Genomic DNA, 18,883 nt, shown 5'->3' on the forward strand with positions numbered 1-18,883 from the left:
CATAAAGAACCAAAAATACAGAGAATTTATAATACTCCCTCCTCTCCAGAAGTCAGAGGGACCCACAGACACCCCAAGCTCTCTAGAGATAATCTACTTTTTTGACGTGCTTGATCTCTCTTCTGGGGCCTCACACCATCAGGCATGGGAAAAAAAGAGTCAGAGGGTGAAGAAAGTCAAAGGTGCTAAACTAGGATCAGGGCAACTAGGGAACAGGGGGCCTTCAGGCTGCCCAACAGAACAGGCTTCTGGGGAGCCAAACACACAGACCAGCTGTGACACTGACTTTCACATTGATGGGTGAATGGCAGGTGGGAGGTAATGAAATCTGGGAGTGAGGGAGGAGGAGGAGGAGAAAGGGCACAACTGCTTGGAGTGTCAGTCCCTGCAGGTGTCCACCCCTCTCCTTCAGGGGCAGGCAGGGACTTCCCAGTCCAGGAAGGCCACAGTACTTGTGATGCCTGCGGCCCAGCCTGCTGGCACGCGAGTCTGAGCTCAGCTCATTTCCTTCCGGTGCCCTCCACCTCTGGGGTCAGGGGCAGGAAGAGGGGCATGGTCCCTTGCGATCTGCTAGTCCTCCTCTTCCAGCTCCCGAGGGCAGAGCTGAGATCTCTGCAGAGATCTCTGCTGAGGTCAATGCAATGATCCTGTCCGTTTTGGTATGAAAAAAGGAGGGTACGGCTCAGGGGCTACAAGTCACACACAAGCCCTACAACCTCCAGAGTAGGGGAGGGGGGGCTGGGACAGAAAAGGATCAGGGTCTGTCTCCAGAAAGAGAAGTCCTTGCAGGGAGGAGGATGCCCCCAGGGTCAGCTGCTCCGGGCCCAGATCCTGCTCGCAGTCAGGTCATGTAGCGGGTGATGGCACGGAGGGCGTAGAGAAGGGCAGCCTGCATGCGGGCCTCCAGGAGCAGCAAGTTCACGTGGACCTGGGGCACAGACAAGGGCTTGTTGGCAACTGGTGTCACTCCTCTCCATCCCCATGCCTCCCAGACTGCCACTTCCCCTGACCAGTCACCACTCACCTCATCCATCTCTCCCATAAAGACGCCCTGACCTTTCCGAAGGCTCGGAGCAGTTGGGGACAACGACTGCTGAAGAATTTCTAGCACATTTATCCTTATCCCCACTGATCTCTCTATCCCCCAAAGCTAAAAACAAGCGCCACCCCCGGGCATTCGTTTTCTCGTTTCATGCCCGCCCCCCTCCTCAGCGACCTTGAAATGTGGGCAGCATTTGCTCTCACTGTGAAGAGAACAAGCTCAGAGGGGCAAAGTGACTTGCCCAAGGTCACAATGCTGAGTGACTATGTTAGGATTTGAACCCAGGTCCTCCTGGCTGCCACTGAGGACCCCGTGAAGCACGTTCCCATTTTATAGGTAGTAAATGTGAAAATCACACACTAGAGTAGGATTTGAACCCAGGTGTCCCAACTGGCAGAAGACTCCATCTGGGATACCTCGTTGGGTGCTGACTCCCCCTTCCCCCGTGGGCTGTACCTTCTCTGAGTGGCGGAAGTGCCTCCAGAAGAGGTTGTACATTCTTCGGGTGGTCTTCTCTGGGTAGCAGGCCACCGTCTTGATATAGACCTTGAGGTTCCGTTCCAGGAGCTGGTTCACCTCCCCGTAGTCATAGTCATCATATCTGGATGGAAAGACCCCAACAGCATCAACCATCCTCTGCTCCCAGAAGTTGACTCTTGTCCCCTAACCCCACCCTTCAGAAGGAGGAACAGCGTGTGGCAAGAAAAGGCAGAATGTAGGAAGCGGGTAGAAGTTTGGTTCCTCTTAGAAAAGTAGCTGATGTCCCACATCACAGGCCGCTGCTAGACTGGCAGGGGACCACTCCAAAGATTGCAGAGAATTAGCCATGAGCTGCATGAACATGTGCTCACGGAATCCTCAAAACTACGATATATGCTGTCTACAGAACTATTGCATATAATACGCCAGATTCATCAGCCCCATTTTACAGCTGAAATGGAGATTCAGGCAAGTGAAGTCACTTGTCCTGGGAATGGAATTCAAACCCATCTCTGCCTGGCTCCAAGGTCACTATAGTAAAGGCCATGGAAGAAGGGGCAGGAGGCCTGTACAAATATTTTCCCTGGAGAAGGAAGAGGCAAAGCGAAAAAGAAATGGTATTCTTTTTTACAGATGGGCAAACTAAGCCTGGAGAAGCCGATCAACGTGTTCAAAGTCAAAGAGCGAGTTGGTGACCTGTCTAGAAGCCACTTTGTCACTCCCTAGTCCAGGGAGCCAGTTAGTCATCACAGACTGGTGTGGATCGGGAAGACTGGTTGAGAACTGGAAGACAGACTCAGTAGACAAAGGTATAGGAGCAAGGACCCTGTTGGAGAATGGGGGAGCCCGGATGTGGGAGCTGGACAGGAATTAGTCTGTGCCACACTCAAAGATGTCTGTCTCGGGGCGCCTGGGTGGCTCAGTCGGTTAAGCGGCCGACTTCGGCTCAGGTCATGATCTCACTGTCCGTGAGTTCGAGCCCCGCATCGGGCTCTGTGCTGACAGCTCAGAGCCTGAAGCCTGTTTCAGATTCTGTGTCTCCCTCTCTCTCTGACCCTCCCCTGTTCATGCTCTCTCTCTGTCTCAAAAATAAATAAATGTTAAAAAAAAAAAAATTAAAAAAAAAGATGTCTGTCTCTCCTCTACCTCCCCTGAGCTGGAAGTCTGTCAATGACCGGCAAGAGGATGCCCAATTAAGTACAACTCAATCCACTCAATCAAATATAATTTAAACTAGCAACATGCATTTTCTACAGGGAACACGTGCCTTTTTAAAAATTTGGGGTTTTTTTTTTTGTTGATGTGATGCTTGGAATAAACCATTAAATGAGAAAAGCAAGATCATGTGTTCACTAAAATATGCACACATTTGATTAAGTGAGTAAAATCAGTGAAGTGAGTAGGAAGAAAATCTTATGTTTGTAGAATGATATGTTTTGGTTATTTGTGGGTGGGAAGACAGAAAAGAAACACTTGACAATAATAAGAGCAGGTGGGATCGTGGATGATCTTTATTTTCTCCTTTTTGTTATCTCTGTTTTCTAAATTTACTCTAAATCCAGTTGTTTCTCCTTACAAACATCAAACGCATATTTGAAAAAATATAATACCCATTATAATTCCAATTACACAAAAGCAACTATATTAGAAAGCAGAAAAACAATGGAGAAAGAATGTCACAGGATGTGAATGTGGGTTGTGGAGTAGTTGAATTTGGGGAAATTGGTTTTTTTCCCTTAATTCTTTGAATTTCCCACAATGTTATCAGAGTGAGATTAAAAACAAAAATTGGGGGCACCTGGGTGGCTCAGTCAGTTAAGCGTCAGACTTCAGCTCAAGTCATGATCTTGTGATTTGTGGGTTTGAGCCCCCATGGGGCTCTTTCTTGTCTGCCTCTTTCTCTGCCCCTCCCCTGCTCACTCTCTCAAAAATGAATACACATTAAAAAAAAAATTGATCTGTGTATATCCTTGACAGGTAATTTCATACCTACGGCTCACCCGCAAGGACTTAGGTGTAAGGCTAGTCAGTGCACGTGGTATTTGCAATAGTGAAAAACTGCAACCTATCTACACATCCAACAATAGGGAAATGATTGAATTATGCTACATCCATAACAAAATACCATGCAGTGGTGAAAAAGCATAAATAAGAGACCCATTCATACTGACAAGGAAGGCAGTTAACAATAAATTACTGAGTGAAAAATATCAAGCATGATTCTATCAATTAAAAAAAAAATCTACTTTTAATCAGAGGGGCGCCTGAGTGGCTCAGTCAGTTAGGCATCTGACTCTGGATTTCGGCTCAGGTCATGATCTCACGGTTCGTGAGTCTGAGCCCCACATTGGGCTCTATACTGACAGCACAGAGCCTACTTGGAATTCTCTCCCTCTCCCTCTCTCTGCCCCTCCGGTGCTCTCTCTCTCTTTCTCTCTCCCCCAAAATAAATAAACTTACTTTTTTTTTTTTAATCAGAAAATACTTAGGTAACAAGGTGAAATGTAATTAATCACATACTATGCAGAGACAACCATTATTAATTAACATTTTAGTGTATAACCTTCCACACACTTCCCATGCATGCACATATTTTTAGTAAAAAAAAAAAAAAAAAAAAAAGACGGGGCACAAAAAGATTCTGGTTGGTGGGGCGCCTGGGTGGCGCAGTCGGTTAAGCGTCCGACTTCAGCCAGGTCACGATCTCGCGGTCCGTGAGTTCGAGCCCCGCGTCAGGCTCTGGGCTGATGGCTCGGAGCCTGGAGCCTGTTTCCGATTCTGTGTCTCCCTCTCTCTCTGCCCCTCCCCCGTTCATGCTGTGTCTCTCTCTGTCCAAAAATAAATAAAAAACGTTGAAAAAAAAATTTTTTTAAAAAGATTCTGGTTGGTAACCAGCTTTCTCTTTTCTCAATACATTTTGAATAATTTCCCATAGCAATATAAAGAGACCATTATAATTTGTAATACCTGCATACTTTTTCACTGGGTGGATATAACGTTATTTAGAGTCCCATACTGATGGGCATTTATGTTGTCCTTGTTTATTGCTAAGAGAAGAACTCCTACTTGGAATGGAAATACACACACTGTCTCTATATCTCCATAGTTATCTCTAGGGGGTGGGATTAAAGAGTTTTGTTTATAAGGTTCAAACAGTGAGCATACTATCTTTTATAATCAGCAATGAAATAAATTTGCTTTGAAAAAATAGTATAGGCAGGAAGAAGGGAAAAGAAACGAAGAGAAAAGGAAACAGCTGTGAGCTCAGATTGAGGATTTGTAGTGCACATAGGCCTGGATGAGGGAATATATTGCTCACCTGATACCAAAGACACAGTGGATATAATTCCAGATGGCCCTCCGGAGCATGGAGGTGTCTACTCCACTGTGCATGGCAATGGTGTTGTAGGTGAGGCTATAAGCTGCCTGGAACTTCTCATCCAACAGCTGCCCACCCTCAGGGTAGAGCCGTTGGATCAGTGAATAGCCATGGTCTTCCCAGGTATAATCCTGAGAAACATGGGAAGGGGTCAGTGAGTAGAATCTTTGGGGCCCAAGGCTGGCCATAGGGGCCCCATTCGCTGGAGCACAACTTCACTCTCTATAATGTCTCCTTCCCACCCCACAAATCTAACCTGCTGCTTGGTCTGGGCCTAAGAAGCCAAGGAAGATGCACCTTGGTGATGACCTTCTCCCTAGGATCAGGATCCCCTGAGCTCAGGGCGCAGACATGTCCTGTCATGATCTAGGGTCTCCCATTTCCCTCATCAAATCTTGAAGGAGCAGGTGCCCGACTCTCTAAGCACTCACACCATCTACCCCTTGCTTATTTGTAAATCCAGAGCAATGCCAAGAATAGTTTGGAGAGCCTACCTGGGCACGGAAGGTGGGGGGTGCCTGAGCCCCTCGCCGGGTAAAGTCCTCATATCCAAAAGTGGGGTCCTCCACAAAGCACAGCATGTCTGGGTGTGGAGAGGGCTCCAGGATGTCAGCTAAGTACGTCAGAAAGAGGTCAAAGTGAGGCCCAGGCACGGAGTACAGGGGCATCTACTGATTCATCAGTAGGTGGCCAGTGAATGCAGAGTGGAGGGCCAGAGAAAGCCCCTCGCTACGGCAGGAGGTGAGTCAGGCCCAGGGACCTGGGGGATAAGGCCCCCAGTAAGAATACTAGCGATCCTAACAACAGTAGTTATTTGTGAAGCCACTCACTCTGTGCTAAGAGCTTTGCTTCTGTTGTCCCATTTACCCTACAAACCAATCCTTCGCATGGGAGGAGACTGAGGCCCCGAGACAGGAAGTGACTTCTCAGTGGTCACACTGCCGGAAGGGCTGACAGGTCACGATTCAAACCCAGGTCCGACCCTAAAGTCCACTCTCAGAACCTCTTAGAAGGAGTGGTTGAGATGTGGCCTCCAAACACAAGAGGTGCTATGCAGAGTTGCCTACTCCCCAGGAGAGACGGTGTCAGAAGGGGGCAGCCCCTGGGACCTGGAGGCCTATGGTCCTCTACCTGAGGGAGCCACCAGAAGGCTCTCTGACTTCTCCAGCTCAAAGCGGCTCTCCATCTCCTCCTGGGATGCTCCCTCATCCCGTAACAGGCTCTCCTGCAGCTGCCTCATGCGCTCCATCAACGCTTCCACGTCTCGGGCAGCCTCGAAGCCCTGGAGGAGGGACCCAGTGGTGACCATTCACTCCCCGGCCCCAGGAAACTCCACACCCCTTTCCCACAAGCCAGGCCTTCCTGAGTGATGGCGAAGGCCTCCTGCGGCGGCCGCAGTGCCGGGCAGCTCGCATGCTCTGTGCTTCCCAAAGTGAAGTTTAAGAAGCTACAGGACAGACATGTCTTCTCTGAGCATCAACTGCCCTCACAGGAAAGGGATGGTTAAAGTATCTGTAATTTTATATTAAAACACACAAGGCCCCCTTCTAAATAAGAAGCAAGCTTTGTATTTGTAAAGTGCTAACACCCGGGAGGCTTTAAGTCTGTGAGGCTGCATGCTGAGAGACCCCACACGGTTGTTTCATTTAATCCTCACAACTGCCATGAAGTAGAGATCTTTAGCCCCATGTCACAGATGAGAAAATGGGAGTTTCAAAGTCAACTAAATTTTCTGAGGCCTCTCGGTGTGAGATAGGGAAGCGGTGGCTTCCATCCAAGGACCGGAGGCCATGCCAGCTTCCTCTCCCAGCAAGACCCAGCCGCACGACTTACCCCAGAGTTGTTCATCGGGTCCCTGCTGGGGGGGCTGCTCTGCTCACTGGGGGGTGAAGGTGCCTGGGGGGCAGGGCTGCCCTCTGGGTCCCCCTCAGGGAGGATGCCGCAGCCAAACACAAAGGAGGCCAGCGAGTGGCAGTGGGTGAGCAGGACCAGGGCCTGGATGAGCTCCGCCAGAGACCAGCTGTGCTCGCCCGTCTTCAGCAAGGCCTGGAGAGGAAAGGAGGCCAGACTTGCTCAGTGCCTGACCCCGGGCTGACTGCCTGACATGTCCCGGCCCAGCCCCCGTGCTCCCTCCAGGACCTGCCTCTCTGCCCACCGCACCTGGATGTGCTCCTTGGTGATGAGCCACGGCCGGTGTGCCAGCAACTTGTTGATCTCGCTGAGCTTGCGCAGCTTCTCGGGGGCATGATGGAGACCGAGCAGCCACTCAGGGTCACCACCAGTCTGCAGAAACTCAGCCATGTGGGACCCCACCAGGTAGGAACACTGGTGGCGGGCGGCAGCCTATGGAGGGGGTGGACAGAACCTTGCTTGTGGATGGAGACGTCACAGGCCTCACTGTTGCCTGAGAGGCGGGAAACTTAGGTTCTAACCACAGTTCCACTAGTTTGCTGTCCTACCTTAGGCAGGTCACCTGACTCCTTTGTGCCTCAGTTTGCTAGTTCATAAAGCAGGCACTAAAAATGCCTCTCTTTGGGGCACCTGGGTGGCTTAGTTGGTTGAGCATCCAACTTTGGCTCAGGTCACGATCTCACGGCTTGTGGGCTCGAGCCCCGCACTGTTGGTGCGGAACCTACTTAGGATTCTCGCTCTCTCCTCTGTCTCTCAGACCCTGCCCCACTCGTGCTTTCTCTCTCTTTCAAAATAAATGAATAAAAAAAAATTTTAAAAATAAATAAAAATGCCTGTCTTCAAAATCCAAAATTTTGTGGATAATCAGATAAGACTAGGGCTTTCCTCTGCTCAGGGCTGCCTCTCTCCTGTCCCATGAAATGAGTTCAGGAAGCACCCAGCAAAGAAATCGAAAGACCAAGTCCCCCCACGTGGCCACCCGTACAAGAGTTGGGCTCAGACAGGCTCACCATGATGGCAATGTAGTGGCGCCACGAGCTGGCCAGGGGCCCATCTGTGTGCAGCAGGAGGTAGTGTAGACGCCAAAAGCTGCTAAGGTAGTCAGGGTGCAGGCCCATCACCACCGCCAGGTTGTCCACTCGCCCCAAGGACATCAATGCCTCCAGCCTCAGATGTTGCTCCAGGCTCTCTGCTCCCTCCCGAAGGACCTGCCAAGCAAAGGTGACCACAGAGGGTGGGTTCCCCTCCTGCTCTCAACACCGAAGAGACCCAACACATTCACTGCGTTGGGACTGAGAAAACTAAAAATGACCACCATGTCCAAAAAAAGGAACACAGGGGAGGAAGAGATAATTCACTAAGTGATTTCCTTCCTCAAGGTTACAGATCTAGTAAATGACAGAACGTGGACTGAAATCCAGATTAGCAACAAAACCCATTTCTTTTCTCATCATAAAAAAGGACTGGTTATTGGGGCACCTGGCTGGCTCAGTGGGGGGGAGAGTGCAACTCTTGGGGTTGGGGTTCAAGCCCCACGTGGAGTGTAGAGATTACTTACGTAAATAAAACTTAAAAAAATGAAAGAGGACTGGTTATTTACAGATGAAAAAATAAAATACAAGAACAATACTTGAGTTTAAAATTCTGGGCTAGACATAAATAATCAGCAGGTGGCTGTTTACTTTCCATTTACAAAGGGTGGAGAGGGAAGGGGGGGTGGTTAGATATTTGCCAACTTAGGAAAGCAAAGAGGACGACAAAAGAAAACATTTGTTTTGTTCACTGAAGACCAAAGAAATAGGAGGAAACTCATTTTTACATTTTGCTGCGCAAGTGTTTTGAGGATAACCCCACTGCCACCAGCAGCCCCACACCAGAATGTCAGCTACAAGATGGCAAGGATTTTTGTCTGTCTCGGCCTCTGCTGTACCCTCAGCACCTACAACAGTGCCTGACATTTAGTCATTCAATAGATATCTGTTAAATAAATGAACGAATGAGGAGGACCTGGGTGGTTCAGTCAGTTAAGTGTCCAACTCTTGGTTTCGGCTCAGGTCATAATCTCAGGGTTTGTGAATTTGAGACCCGCGTCCGGCCCTGCACTGGCAGTGTGGATGGAGCCTGCTTGGATCCTCTCTCTGCTCCCCACCTGCTCGCGCACATGCTCTCTTTCTCAATATAAATAAATCAGCTTTTAAAAATAAAAAAAATTAATGAATGAGCGATCTGACTCCGTGGATTAAAGAAGTCTCTGTTGTAGGAAGTGAAAAAAATAAGGAACGTGACAATAACCTTGCCCCCACACCAAAGGATGTAAAGTATGACCTTGGTTCTATATGGAAAAAAAAAAAAGCCCAGAAAACAGTGATAAATGGTTAAGTAACAGTGATTATCTCTTTGGGAGATGGGATTACGGGAGACCAAAGCTTTCTGAAACATAAAAAGGCTTTCTATAAGGAACAAAATAATACTTTTGAAGTTGAAAAAAAAGTAATATATGTATAGTCAAGGAAGAGCAGTTAGCATAGACAGTTCTAGCTTCTTAAGGCAAAAAGGCATTTTTCTGGGAATCAAAAGTTTATTACCTAGCAGTGTCATTATCACTTTATCTCTTTGAGCCTGTTTCTTCCTAGCAACATGGGGTTGTGATATGCATGCTCCATAGAGTTCTTTGTGGGTTAAATGAGTCAGGAACCTGAAAGGGTAGTTTCAAAGCTGCTATTTCAAGAGCCGGGCAAAGATACCCCCCTATCCCCCCCCCCCCCCCCCCAAGGTCCCATGTCCGTTCTTCCCAGGGATCAAGAATTCCTAACCCCTTCCAAACTTACCTCCTCCACTGGGATGAAGGCGCTGGGCCCTCGGGGACCTCGCCGAGTCCGACTTCCCCTCTGCTCCTAGAAGGAAATATATCATGGCTGTTGGAGGTAAAAGAGAGAACTAGGAGCATAGTTCACTCTCCATCTTTTTCTTCCTACCCAAGAAGCCACACTGAGCTTTTCAAACCACCCTTTTGGTGCACCCTACACAGAGGACTCAGGTGGGAGATGCACACCTGTTGGCAGGCGGAGAAAGGGTAAGCAAAAAAGAGGGCTCGCCCCACAGGGTGACTTCTTTAGGAACTGGGCAGGGACCCAGGAGCCCCAGTATTGGGTGGGAGGTGCATGGGGAATGGAGATATATAGCCACCATGGTGCACATCTCTAGGAGGCCACCTTTTTAGCAGCCTTGGAGATTCCATACAAGAAACCTCCTCATTTGCATCCTGAAGCCGGATTACCAAGTACCTTAGATTCCCTATGATGCAGACTCAGTTATTCTCAAATGCTCCCTTCTCATCCTTCCCACCATCACCACTTCATAGACTACAACCAGCCCTTGTCTGGATCACCACCCACAGCCTCACCGATGGTCTCCCTGCCTCTGTGGCCCTGCCCTCTCCTACCCATCCTCTACCAAATTAACAAAGGGAACGAATAAAGAAAACATCTTCCCTGAACTATACCTCTGGAACTAGGAGCACATTTAACGAGTCCACGACATGGTGGTTTCCAGGAGGGCGAACCTTCCGCAGCCAAAGGAAATTTTCTCAAGTGCAAATCTCATCAGTTGGCTTAAAACCCTGACTCCAGCTCCCATTAGCCTTCCAGATAAATTAGTGGTTTAGGTCCCCTGCTCCCCCACTGGTCACTCCTTTTGCGCAACTAAGAGTCTTCCAGGTCCGGGAACCTTCTGATGACCCTTATCCGTGACCCCACCATTCCTAGTGCTTTTGGTTCTGAAACCATTGTCTTCTAATTGTCTGATTCAGGTCTCCCTGATACCAGATCACATTCTGTGGAAGGCAGGGCCAGGTCATTCATACTAATCTGTGAAGGAAGAAAACAGAGAAAGCAGAGAGGCATGGAGGGAATCCAGGCAGGACATAGAAAGCTGACGGTAGCAGCTATTCTGACCCCATGTACTGGAGACTCTTTAGAAACCATAGGAGTCATATACTCACTAAATCTGCTCCTAGTCTGAGAGGTGGGGTTCAGGGAGGATGTTTTATTTACTCATTTGTTTTGATAACTGGGAGGGAGGCTCTTCTCAGTACCGGCCTTGGAAACAGTTTACCCAAACCGGAGTCATGCTCTCACTGGACAGAGAGGGTGTCCCCCTAACTCTCCCTCCTCATTGGAAACCGGACTTAATACCAATCCCCAGGTGTCCAGGGACTAAAAATTATAATTGAAACTTCCTCCTCAGATGGCCAAAAGCCTCTTGAGGGAAGCAGAACTCTGAAGGCCCACACAGAAAGAACGGTGGGATCTGGAAGTCCCAGGTCTGAGCACCAGTTCTGTTACTAACTTGCTGTGTGACTCTGAGAAGGTGACTTAAGACTCTCTGGGCCTTAATCTCGGACAAAAAAGGTAGTTGGGCTAATGTCTCGGGGCCCTTTCAGCCCACACTTCTGGGAGATACCAGGCGAGGCTGGTCCAAGTCCAGTACATAAAATTACCACAATCTCCAAGTACTCACTTTTAATCTCCCTCCTCCCTCACCAAAGGAAAAAAGCCTAACAGCTAGGTCTAGGAGATAAGGACTGCTGACTCCACAATCTGGGCCTCCCCCTCAGGGGACCAGAGGGCAGATAGAAAACCATAGGTGGGGGGACCTGGAGGGCTTCCCCCCGCCTCCCCTGGGGAGGAACAGCCTTAGGAACCGTTTCTCTCTCTAAAATCTGCCCCAGGAGCTGTCAAGGGAAGGAACTGATACCTTTAGGTGATAGGTCTGGACCCACCAATATTTTCATTCCTAATTATGATGATGGTGACACCATGATGATAATTATAGAGTACAGTTAAACGATAGGGGCTCTTGACCAAACTGCCTGGGATCATATGACAACTCCACCACCTATTATCTATCTGCTAGCAGTGTGAGCCTCAGTGTCCTCACCAAATAATGGAGATAATAGTACCCACTTTCACTGGGTAGTCATGAGGATTTAATGAGATAATACCTCTACAGCCCTTACCCCTTACCTCAGTAAGTACCTCTATGGCACTAAACACTTAATAAAAGTCAGCTACCGTTAATCTCATTGTAATTTCAAGCAAGGGCTTCTCAACCCAAGCAGTATAAAATCCCGTTTAAAAAGATGCCAATGTCAAGGTCCCACCTCCGATTCTAATTTAATTGGGTGGGGCCCAGCATAATTTACAGCTGGGGTGGAAGGCCATTGGTTCACACCATTTATTGATCATTTTCTCAAGTATAAGGCACTGTGCTAAATGCTTTCCAGGTGGAATCAGAGTTAATCTGTTCACTCGACAAATATTTCTGATGACTACAATGCAGGCAACAAGAGAACAGGGGTGAAAAGACAGTCTCAGCCTTCACAGAATTCATGATCTAAAGGAGAATGACAAACAGTGAACAGGCTTTCAAATCGCAGATTATACAAAGTAAATGAAAAAGATCAATGAGGGAGTGTATGATGGGGTGGGAGTATGCAATATATTAATTTAAGGAGACAGGGAGAGCTACTGAAGAGGGAACCTTTGAGTTGCTATCTAAATATCAAATATCTAAATGAGTTGATGAGAAGGCAGCAGGGCCCATAAAGATCTAGGGGATCAGCATTCCAGCCAAAGGGAACAGAAAATACAAAGTCCTGAAGGCAAGACCAAGTGGATTCCAGTCCAGAGCTCCAATACCCTGAAAGTTTCTCTGACCTTGACACCCAGAACTTCAGGGGAAGCAGACAGGGCAGGGTCCTCCTGCCAAGAGATGATGCCTCCAAATCAGCCCTCCCGTATTTCCTGGGGTAGGAAGTCCATAAGGATGGAAGGTAACAACACTGATTACCATCAGCTAAGCATTTTACATGCATTTAGGGTAGGATCTACTACTACTCTGAGGGTTCGCATTTTACAGACACAGAATAAGGCTCAGAGAGGTCAAGTCAGGGTTTGCACCCAGGGTTCACCAGAAGCTTCTCCCTGCCCACATTCCGAGGGATCCACTTTTCCCAGCCACAGCACCTGTCATACTGTGTTGTTTCTTACTTTGAGGGCACACACTAGATCCGGCTCCCTGTTACCCCAGTGACACTGAAGTCCCTCTGGGTGGACCCTGAACAGGCAGGCAAATTGTGAAGAGGATCACCCTGCCCAGCTCAATGCCTGGCTCCTAATTTAAGCACTCACTAAATGTTAATTTTTATATTAGCTCAGGCATTTGCACACAGGTACTATATAATCTTCATCAGTTTTGGGGGTGGAGGTCTCTATGTTGCCCACAAAGAAAGATCAAGGTTCCAAAGGTTAAGCACCGACTGACGAGTGGCCAGCCTAGGATGTGTGCTCAGTTCACTTTGGCTTCTAAGGGTTCTGTCCATCACACACATCAGCCTCTCGGAGTAGGCCCAGCCTTATTCTTGGTCTTCTATCCAGAGCCTGCAACCCCCAGGACTCAGCTACAGATACCTATGAAGTCACTCTACCAGCTGGGAAGGGAAGAGATTCGTCCCCAACAACACCCCATGGGCAGCTGCCTGCAGAACTTGGATCCTTGTCTGGGTTTACACATGGGAGGGAGACCAAGAGCTCAAGCAGCTTCTTCCCTCCAGCCTTGGAAGGAGGCTGGTGTGAGTGGCGCCATGGGCTGGGCACTAGGCTAAGTGCTTTATACATCTGATCTGGCTGATTTCTCACAACTACCCTGAGGGAAATAGGTCTTATTATTCCTTCTTCAGAGACAGCTCATTGAGGCCCTTTCTGAGTCCTGTTCCAGACAGGCTCAGATCTGGCTTCAAAGCATGCACAGCTCCCAAGTGTCAGCTGAGCCAACAAGGGGCAAAGAGTTACAAGCGCTTCTCAGGTGCTAGGAACAGTGCTAGGGATGTGACCTACACAGTGTCTCTAGTCCAGCAAAGTTGACGCAAAACGCCCGATTACAGGACTGTTACCTTATGGATAGCATTAAAGCTCCAACAACAGAGAAGCAGGCCTGAAGGAGGGCATGCAGAAGGGACTTATGGGGGGTGGGGGGAGGGAAAGCTTCCCAGAGGAAGTGATGTTTGAGGAAGTGATTCTAGAGCCCAAGAGGGCTCTGAAAACACACTACCAGTCCTAGAGTGAAGTCCTAGAGTCTGTAGACCTTGACCCATTTAGGTTAAGGGCATGTGGTGAAAAGATGAGAGTTGAGGGGACTGTACATGTGGGTCTTCCCTTGGGCCCAGGGCACCAGGCTCTGTAAGTCCAGCCGCCCTGCTGTCTTCTAAGGATTCTGCTTAAAGTAGACATCTTCCCAAGGTCTTCTTTTCTTGAGAGAGAGAAAAAAAGTGTGTGGAAAGGGTTCAGATATCAACATCTTTCTCCTGCTGCTGACAGTGGCTTCCATCTAAAGGCCACTCCCTCAGAGCCTGCCCAGACCACCCGAGGCACTCTCTTCTCCCCAGGCCACTTCCCAGGCACTCAGAGAGGGATGGGCCGGCTCTCACCTCAGGCAGGAGGGACAGGTTCAGGCACCCCATTGTGACACACTCTGGGGAAAGGGAAATGACCACATTCTAACAATACCAAGCATATCTGACTCAGTTCCAGGCACTGTGCTTCAGCCTTTGCTTGTATTCTGTCATTTCTCCCAACAATCCTCAGTGATACTATCAAATTTCCATGGGAAGAAGTTGCAGATCAGAGTTGTGATCACTTGGCTATGGTCACACAGCCAGCAATGGGAACGTTGGGACTGGAACCCAGCACCCCTCTAGTGGCTAGATGCTCTCAATAATAACAAGAAATCCAGCTCCCACCCTCCAAGAAAGAAATGGACCGAGGGTAAAGTAACTTGGCCAAAGCCACTCAGCAGAGCAGTGACAGGCATGCGTTTCATTCCTCCACATTGGGGCTCCTAAACTCTGGTGGGGAAGGATAAACAAGCCCACAGAAAACCCAGGACGCAAACCATCCACTGTTGGAGGTGGGACCCCTAGAAACCATGCTGCTCAGAGAAGGGCAACGATTTCTCCAGGGTCACACAGGACTGGCACTTGTCAAGACTCCCAGCCCCAGCAATACACTTGCACCACACTCCAGGCCTGGAAATAAAAACAAGCAAAACTATGTAGTGGCAAGCACACTAGGGAATCCTAGAGGCGCCCAGGCCAAAGAATGAGCTACTTGGTGGCGGTGAGTGAAGGGAAGTCTCTCCGTAGCCCTTCCTGGGCCTCAATTTCCTCATCCTGGAAAATGGGGCTACAGTGTAGCTCATATTTTGCTAGTTTAGTCCTGAGGACTCGGAGAAAAGGCAAAACCTGGAGACCAGAATCTAGTAGGGGTTTAAGAAATGATAAGATGTCCATTGTCGTCGGGGGTGGTGGTGATGGGTGTGGGGAGGGAGCAGGAGGTGTGTCAGGTTAGGCCCAGGCTATTCCTAGCTTCGCCGCAAAGAGTCCCGGCCAAGCAAACTTCTGGGACCCGAGACCAGTCAGCAGGGCGCAGGATAATCGCCGCCCGCCTTCGGGAGCCGCGTCCAGGATTTCTCCCCTTCTCCCCCAGCTGCCGCCGCCGCCGCCGCCGCGTACCCGGCAGCTGGCCAAGGCCCTGGAGCGCCCGCTCTCCCCCGCTTCCTATCGGGGGTGCAGGTGTGGACGGGGGACGAGGTCGACCTCCGTTGGCAAGTCCCAGGTGCCCCAATCCCCGCACTGGGAGACTGGCACTGGGACGTATCCTAGAAAGAGTCCTCCGCCCGCCAGCACCAGCCCAGAGGAAGGGAATCTGCGGAAGGGGGCGGGGAGGAGGAGTGGTCGGTCGAGCCGCGGCTGCCGGGATTTGCCTGGACTTGAAGATTCTCCGGTCGAGAGCCCAAACCCGAGATAACCTCGAGAAGGCTCCCCTCTCATTGGCCAGGAGTCCTAGGGAGCCAGGGAAGGTTCCACAACCCGGGGGGAGGGAGCGGAGGGGGCCGAGAGTGCCAGTTGATGCAACCCCATTCCTAGGTTACGCGCCTCCACTCCCCCTCCCCGAGCCGGGGCGGGGGGAGGGGGGCAAGCACAGACTCAGCCCGGGACAGCCCGAAGCCCGGCCGCGGCTCGGGGCTCAAGGGAAGAGTGGCGTCGCTCGAGCGCTGCTTACCTCTCCGGCCCCGGGGCCGCCGCCGCCGCCGCCGCCCGGGGAGAATGGCAGGTAGCCCTTCAGCTGCGCGCCGCACTCGGAGTCTGCAACGATCATGCTGTGTGCCAGGATCCGGCCACGGTTCGCCGGCGACCGGTGCACCCGAGGGGGTTTTGTACAGACGCACGCAGGAAGCCGGGACTGGGGGCCGCTGGGGAGGTTCTAGAGCCCCGGGATGTCTCTCGGGGTTCCAGAACGCTCCGAAAGCCCAGAATCAGGGAACAGCCGCTGCTCCGCTGGACTCTCGCCTCGGCCGGCTTCAGGAGCGGTGAATGGCCTCAGGAACCTGGGATTGGCAGCGGCCCAGGGGTTTTTACGGCCCGGAGTACCTCGGAAGTCCGCAGTGGCCACGGCTGCTCGCCAGCCCAGCGCTCCTCAGCATCCCCGCCGCGGAACTGCCAACGCTCGCCGGGCTCTGACACCAGCAGCGCCGCTCAGCCGGCTGCGGTCCTCGGGGGAGGGCGGGGACACAAAAGCCCCGCGCCGCAGCCAATCAGATGCCTGTTTCCCGGGGAGGCGGGTACGACACCTCCCCTTGGAGCCGACGGCTCGGCCAATCGGCACCGGGAAGCGCCGGGGAAGTCTGGGAGCTGTAGTCACCCCGGGATGAATGCTGCAAACTTTCGCAAAAGGGTTTAATCAGATCGTTGGCAATTTCAGACGAGAGTGACTGCCAAGAGAGTCATTAGAGCTGTGTGATGAAACGGGATTTCACCGGGCTGGGCCGGAGAGTCGGGTGTGAAGTCCCTCCCAAGTATGTTCCTTAGGTTTTCAGTTCCTGCAGGGACTGGTTACGGTTAGGAGAGGTGGTGCTAATTACAGAGCCAAACCCCAAATCTTTGGAGATTAGAACAGAGAGCCCTGTCCCCCTGGCCTCCGGGAGAGCTCCACCGTAAAATGTACCAGGCACGGGAATGCATCGTATTTGTGGGGTCCCTGGAAAAGCCTTCATTCATTGAAAGGTCCTTGGTAACCTCATGTCTAACCTCAGTCCCTATTGCTGCAGTTTCCCCTCTTCTGCTTCCTCGGGGCCTCCAGTCCTGTCTTCCATTCCGGCCACTCCCTTTCTAGAAACTTTGAGGTAAGGTGTTCTACTGGGTCTCTTCTCACATCTCTCTCTCTGGCCACTCCTTCTCTGACTCCTCTTTTTCCTTCCACCCCCTGGAACGTGGGTGTTCCCCGGTTTCTGTTTTTATCCCTCCTCTCTCCAGACGCACTCTTTCTGATCTCATCCATTTCCTGGACTGCAATGCTCCATTTGGGAATAAGTTGCTTCTACCAGCACTTCAGCACCTCAAAGGTGAATTCACCTCCTGTTCCCACAGCCTCTTCCTTGACAGTTTTTCTTTAGAACTCCATTTTTTGTTTCCATCTTGAAGTCATTGTTTACTCTGGAGAGAGAATCCTGGCAGGAGCAGGAGCGAGGGTGGACTAGATGACCTCCAAGGTCCCCTCTGAGACCTTATGAGAGTAGGCTTACCACTCCAAGGATGACTCTCTAATTTGGTCTCCTGCCTCCAGCCTCTTGGAAGAAGGAAATGAATTTCACCCTCTGCTGAGCAACCAAGGAGGCACTTGGACCAGGGGCTCTATTATAACACTTACCCCACTCTACCTTGTATTGTAATTTTCTGTGTACATGTCTTTTTATTAATGTTTATTTATTTATTTTTGAGACAGAGAAAGAGGAGAGGGACAGGCAGAGATAGAGGAAGAGAGAGAATCGCAAGCAGGCTCCACGCTGTCAGCGAAGAGCCCCATGAGGGACTCCAACTCACGAACCCTGAGATCATGACCTGAGCTGAAATCTACAGATGGAGGTTTAAGGACTGAGCCACCCAGGCCCCACTACATGCATGTCTTATCTGACCTTTTTGATTATAAGCTCTTTGAGGGCAGGGCCCATGTCTTGAAATCTTTGTCTCTGCCTTGTGCCACCTGTCCTGCCAATAATATGCCCTTGGTGACTGAATCTTTCTTTGAATTGAATTCCCCTGTAAATTCCCATATGTCAGATTCAGTTTCATTTTTATTTTTTTAATGTTTGTTTATTTATTTTGAGAGAGAGAGAGAGAGAGGCAGAGAGAGAGAGGGAGAGAAAGAATCCCAAGCAGGCTTCACGCTCAGTTTGCGGAGCCCAATGCAGGGTTCGATCTCCCAAACCATGAGATCATGACCTGCCCCAAATCAAGAGTCCTGCACTCAACCAACTGAGCCACCCAGGTGCCCCTCAGCTTTCATTTTTAAAAATCTACTCTGTAGTTAGTGTCAGTGTTTAGATCAAAAAATGTTACTGGTATGTCATCAACTAAGAATAAAGGTCAAACCTCTAGACTGACGGTATCTGCCAAGATCTGCCTCATTCTACCTTTCCAGTCTTATCACCTACCACATCCATGTTTCTTGTTTGGCCTTCAAACCTTTCTTCCAGTGGTTCTGTCTGCAAATCTCTGCCCACTGAAATCCTACCCAACATGCAATGCTTTCATGCGTGTTTGTGGCCTGAATGAAGCCTTCAAAAATGCCACTTCCTACAGAAAGGGTTGCTTTTTCAGCTCAGCTGAAAATAATCTCTTCCACTCCTCCACTCCTCAACACATTGTTTCTACCTCTTTATACCACTGATCTTTAAATGTGATGCAGCCTTGTTATCATCTCTGCTTATCTTACCCATTCCTTTCAGCTAACAATGGAATATGTGATTGATCACTTCTGCAAAGTGAAGAAACTTGAGCTCAGAAGGTAAAATTTCATGTCAAGGTCATACAGTATCTTCTTTTGACTGCACCAGGCTGTCGAAGAGCTCCTTTGAGGCAGTGTCTAATTGCCTTTGTATCCCCCACCAACATGTAGTAGGTCCTCAGCAAACATTTTTGAATGAATAAATATGAGTTACCCTCCTCTGTAAAATAA

The 18,883-nt window shown here is 49.9% G+C and overlaps 1 protein-coding gene across 1 annotated transcript; it reads right to left on the bottom strand.

Moving 5' to 3' along the window:
• Positions 1 to 7: 7 nt before the first annotated feature.
• SESN2 (sestrin 2) lies at positions 8 to 16,413 on the bottom strand. The gene is made up of 10 exons (XM_058718412.1): positions 15,932 to 16,413; positions 9,641 to 9,706; positions 7,823 to 8,020; positions 7,062 to 7,244; positions 6,735 to 6,947; positions 6,033 to 6,183; positions 5,396 to 5,514; positions 4,842 to 5,032; positions 1,499 to 1,643; positions 8 to 928 (listed from the first exon to the last, which is right to left on the bottom strand). The coding sequence occupies exons 1-10, from the start codon at positions 16,025 to 16,027 to the stop codon at positions 842 to 844; spliced, it is 1,449 nt and encodes a 482-aa protein (XP_058574395.1). The 5' UTR covers positions 16,028 to 16,413; the 3' UTR covers positions 8 to 841.
• Between the last annotated feature and the right edge of the window lie 2,470 nt (positions 16,414 to 18,883).

Source organism: Neofelis nebulosa, chromosome 2 (assembly GCF_028018385.1).
Source record: "Neofelis nebulosa isolate mNeoNeb1 chromosome 2, mNeoNeb1.pri, whole genome shotgun sequence".
Classification (NCBI taxonomy): Eukaryota; Metazoa; Chordata; class Mammalia; order Carnivora; family Felidae; genus Neofelis; species Neofelis nebulosa.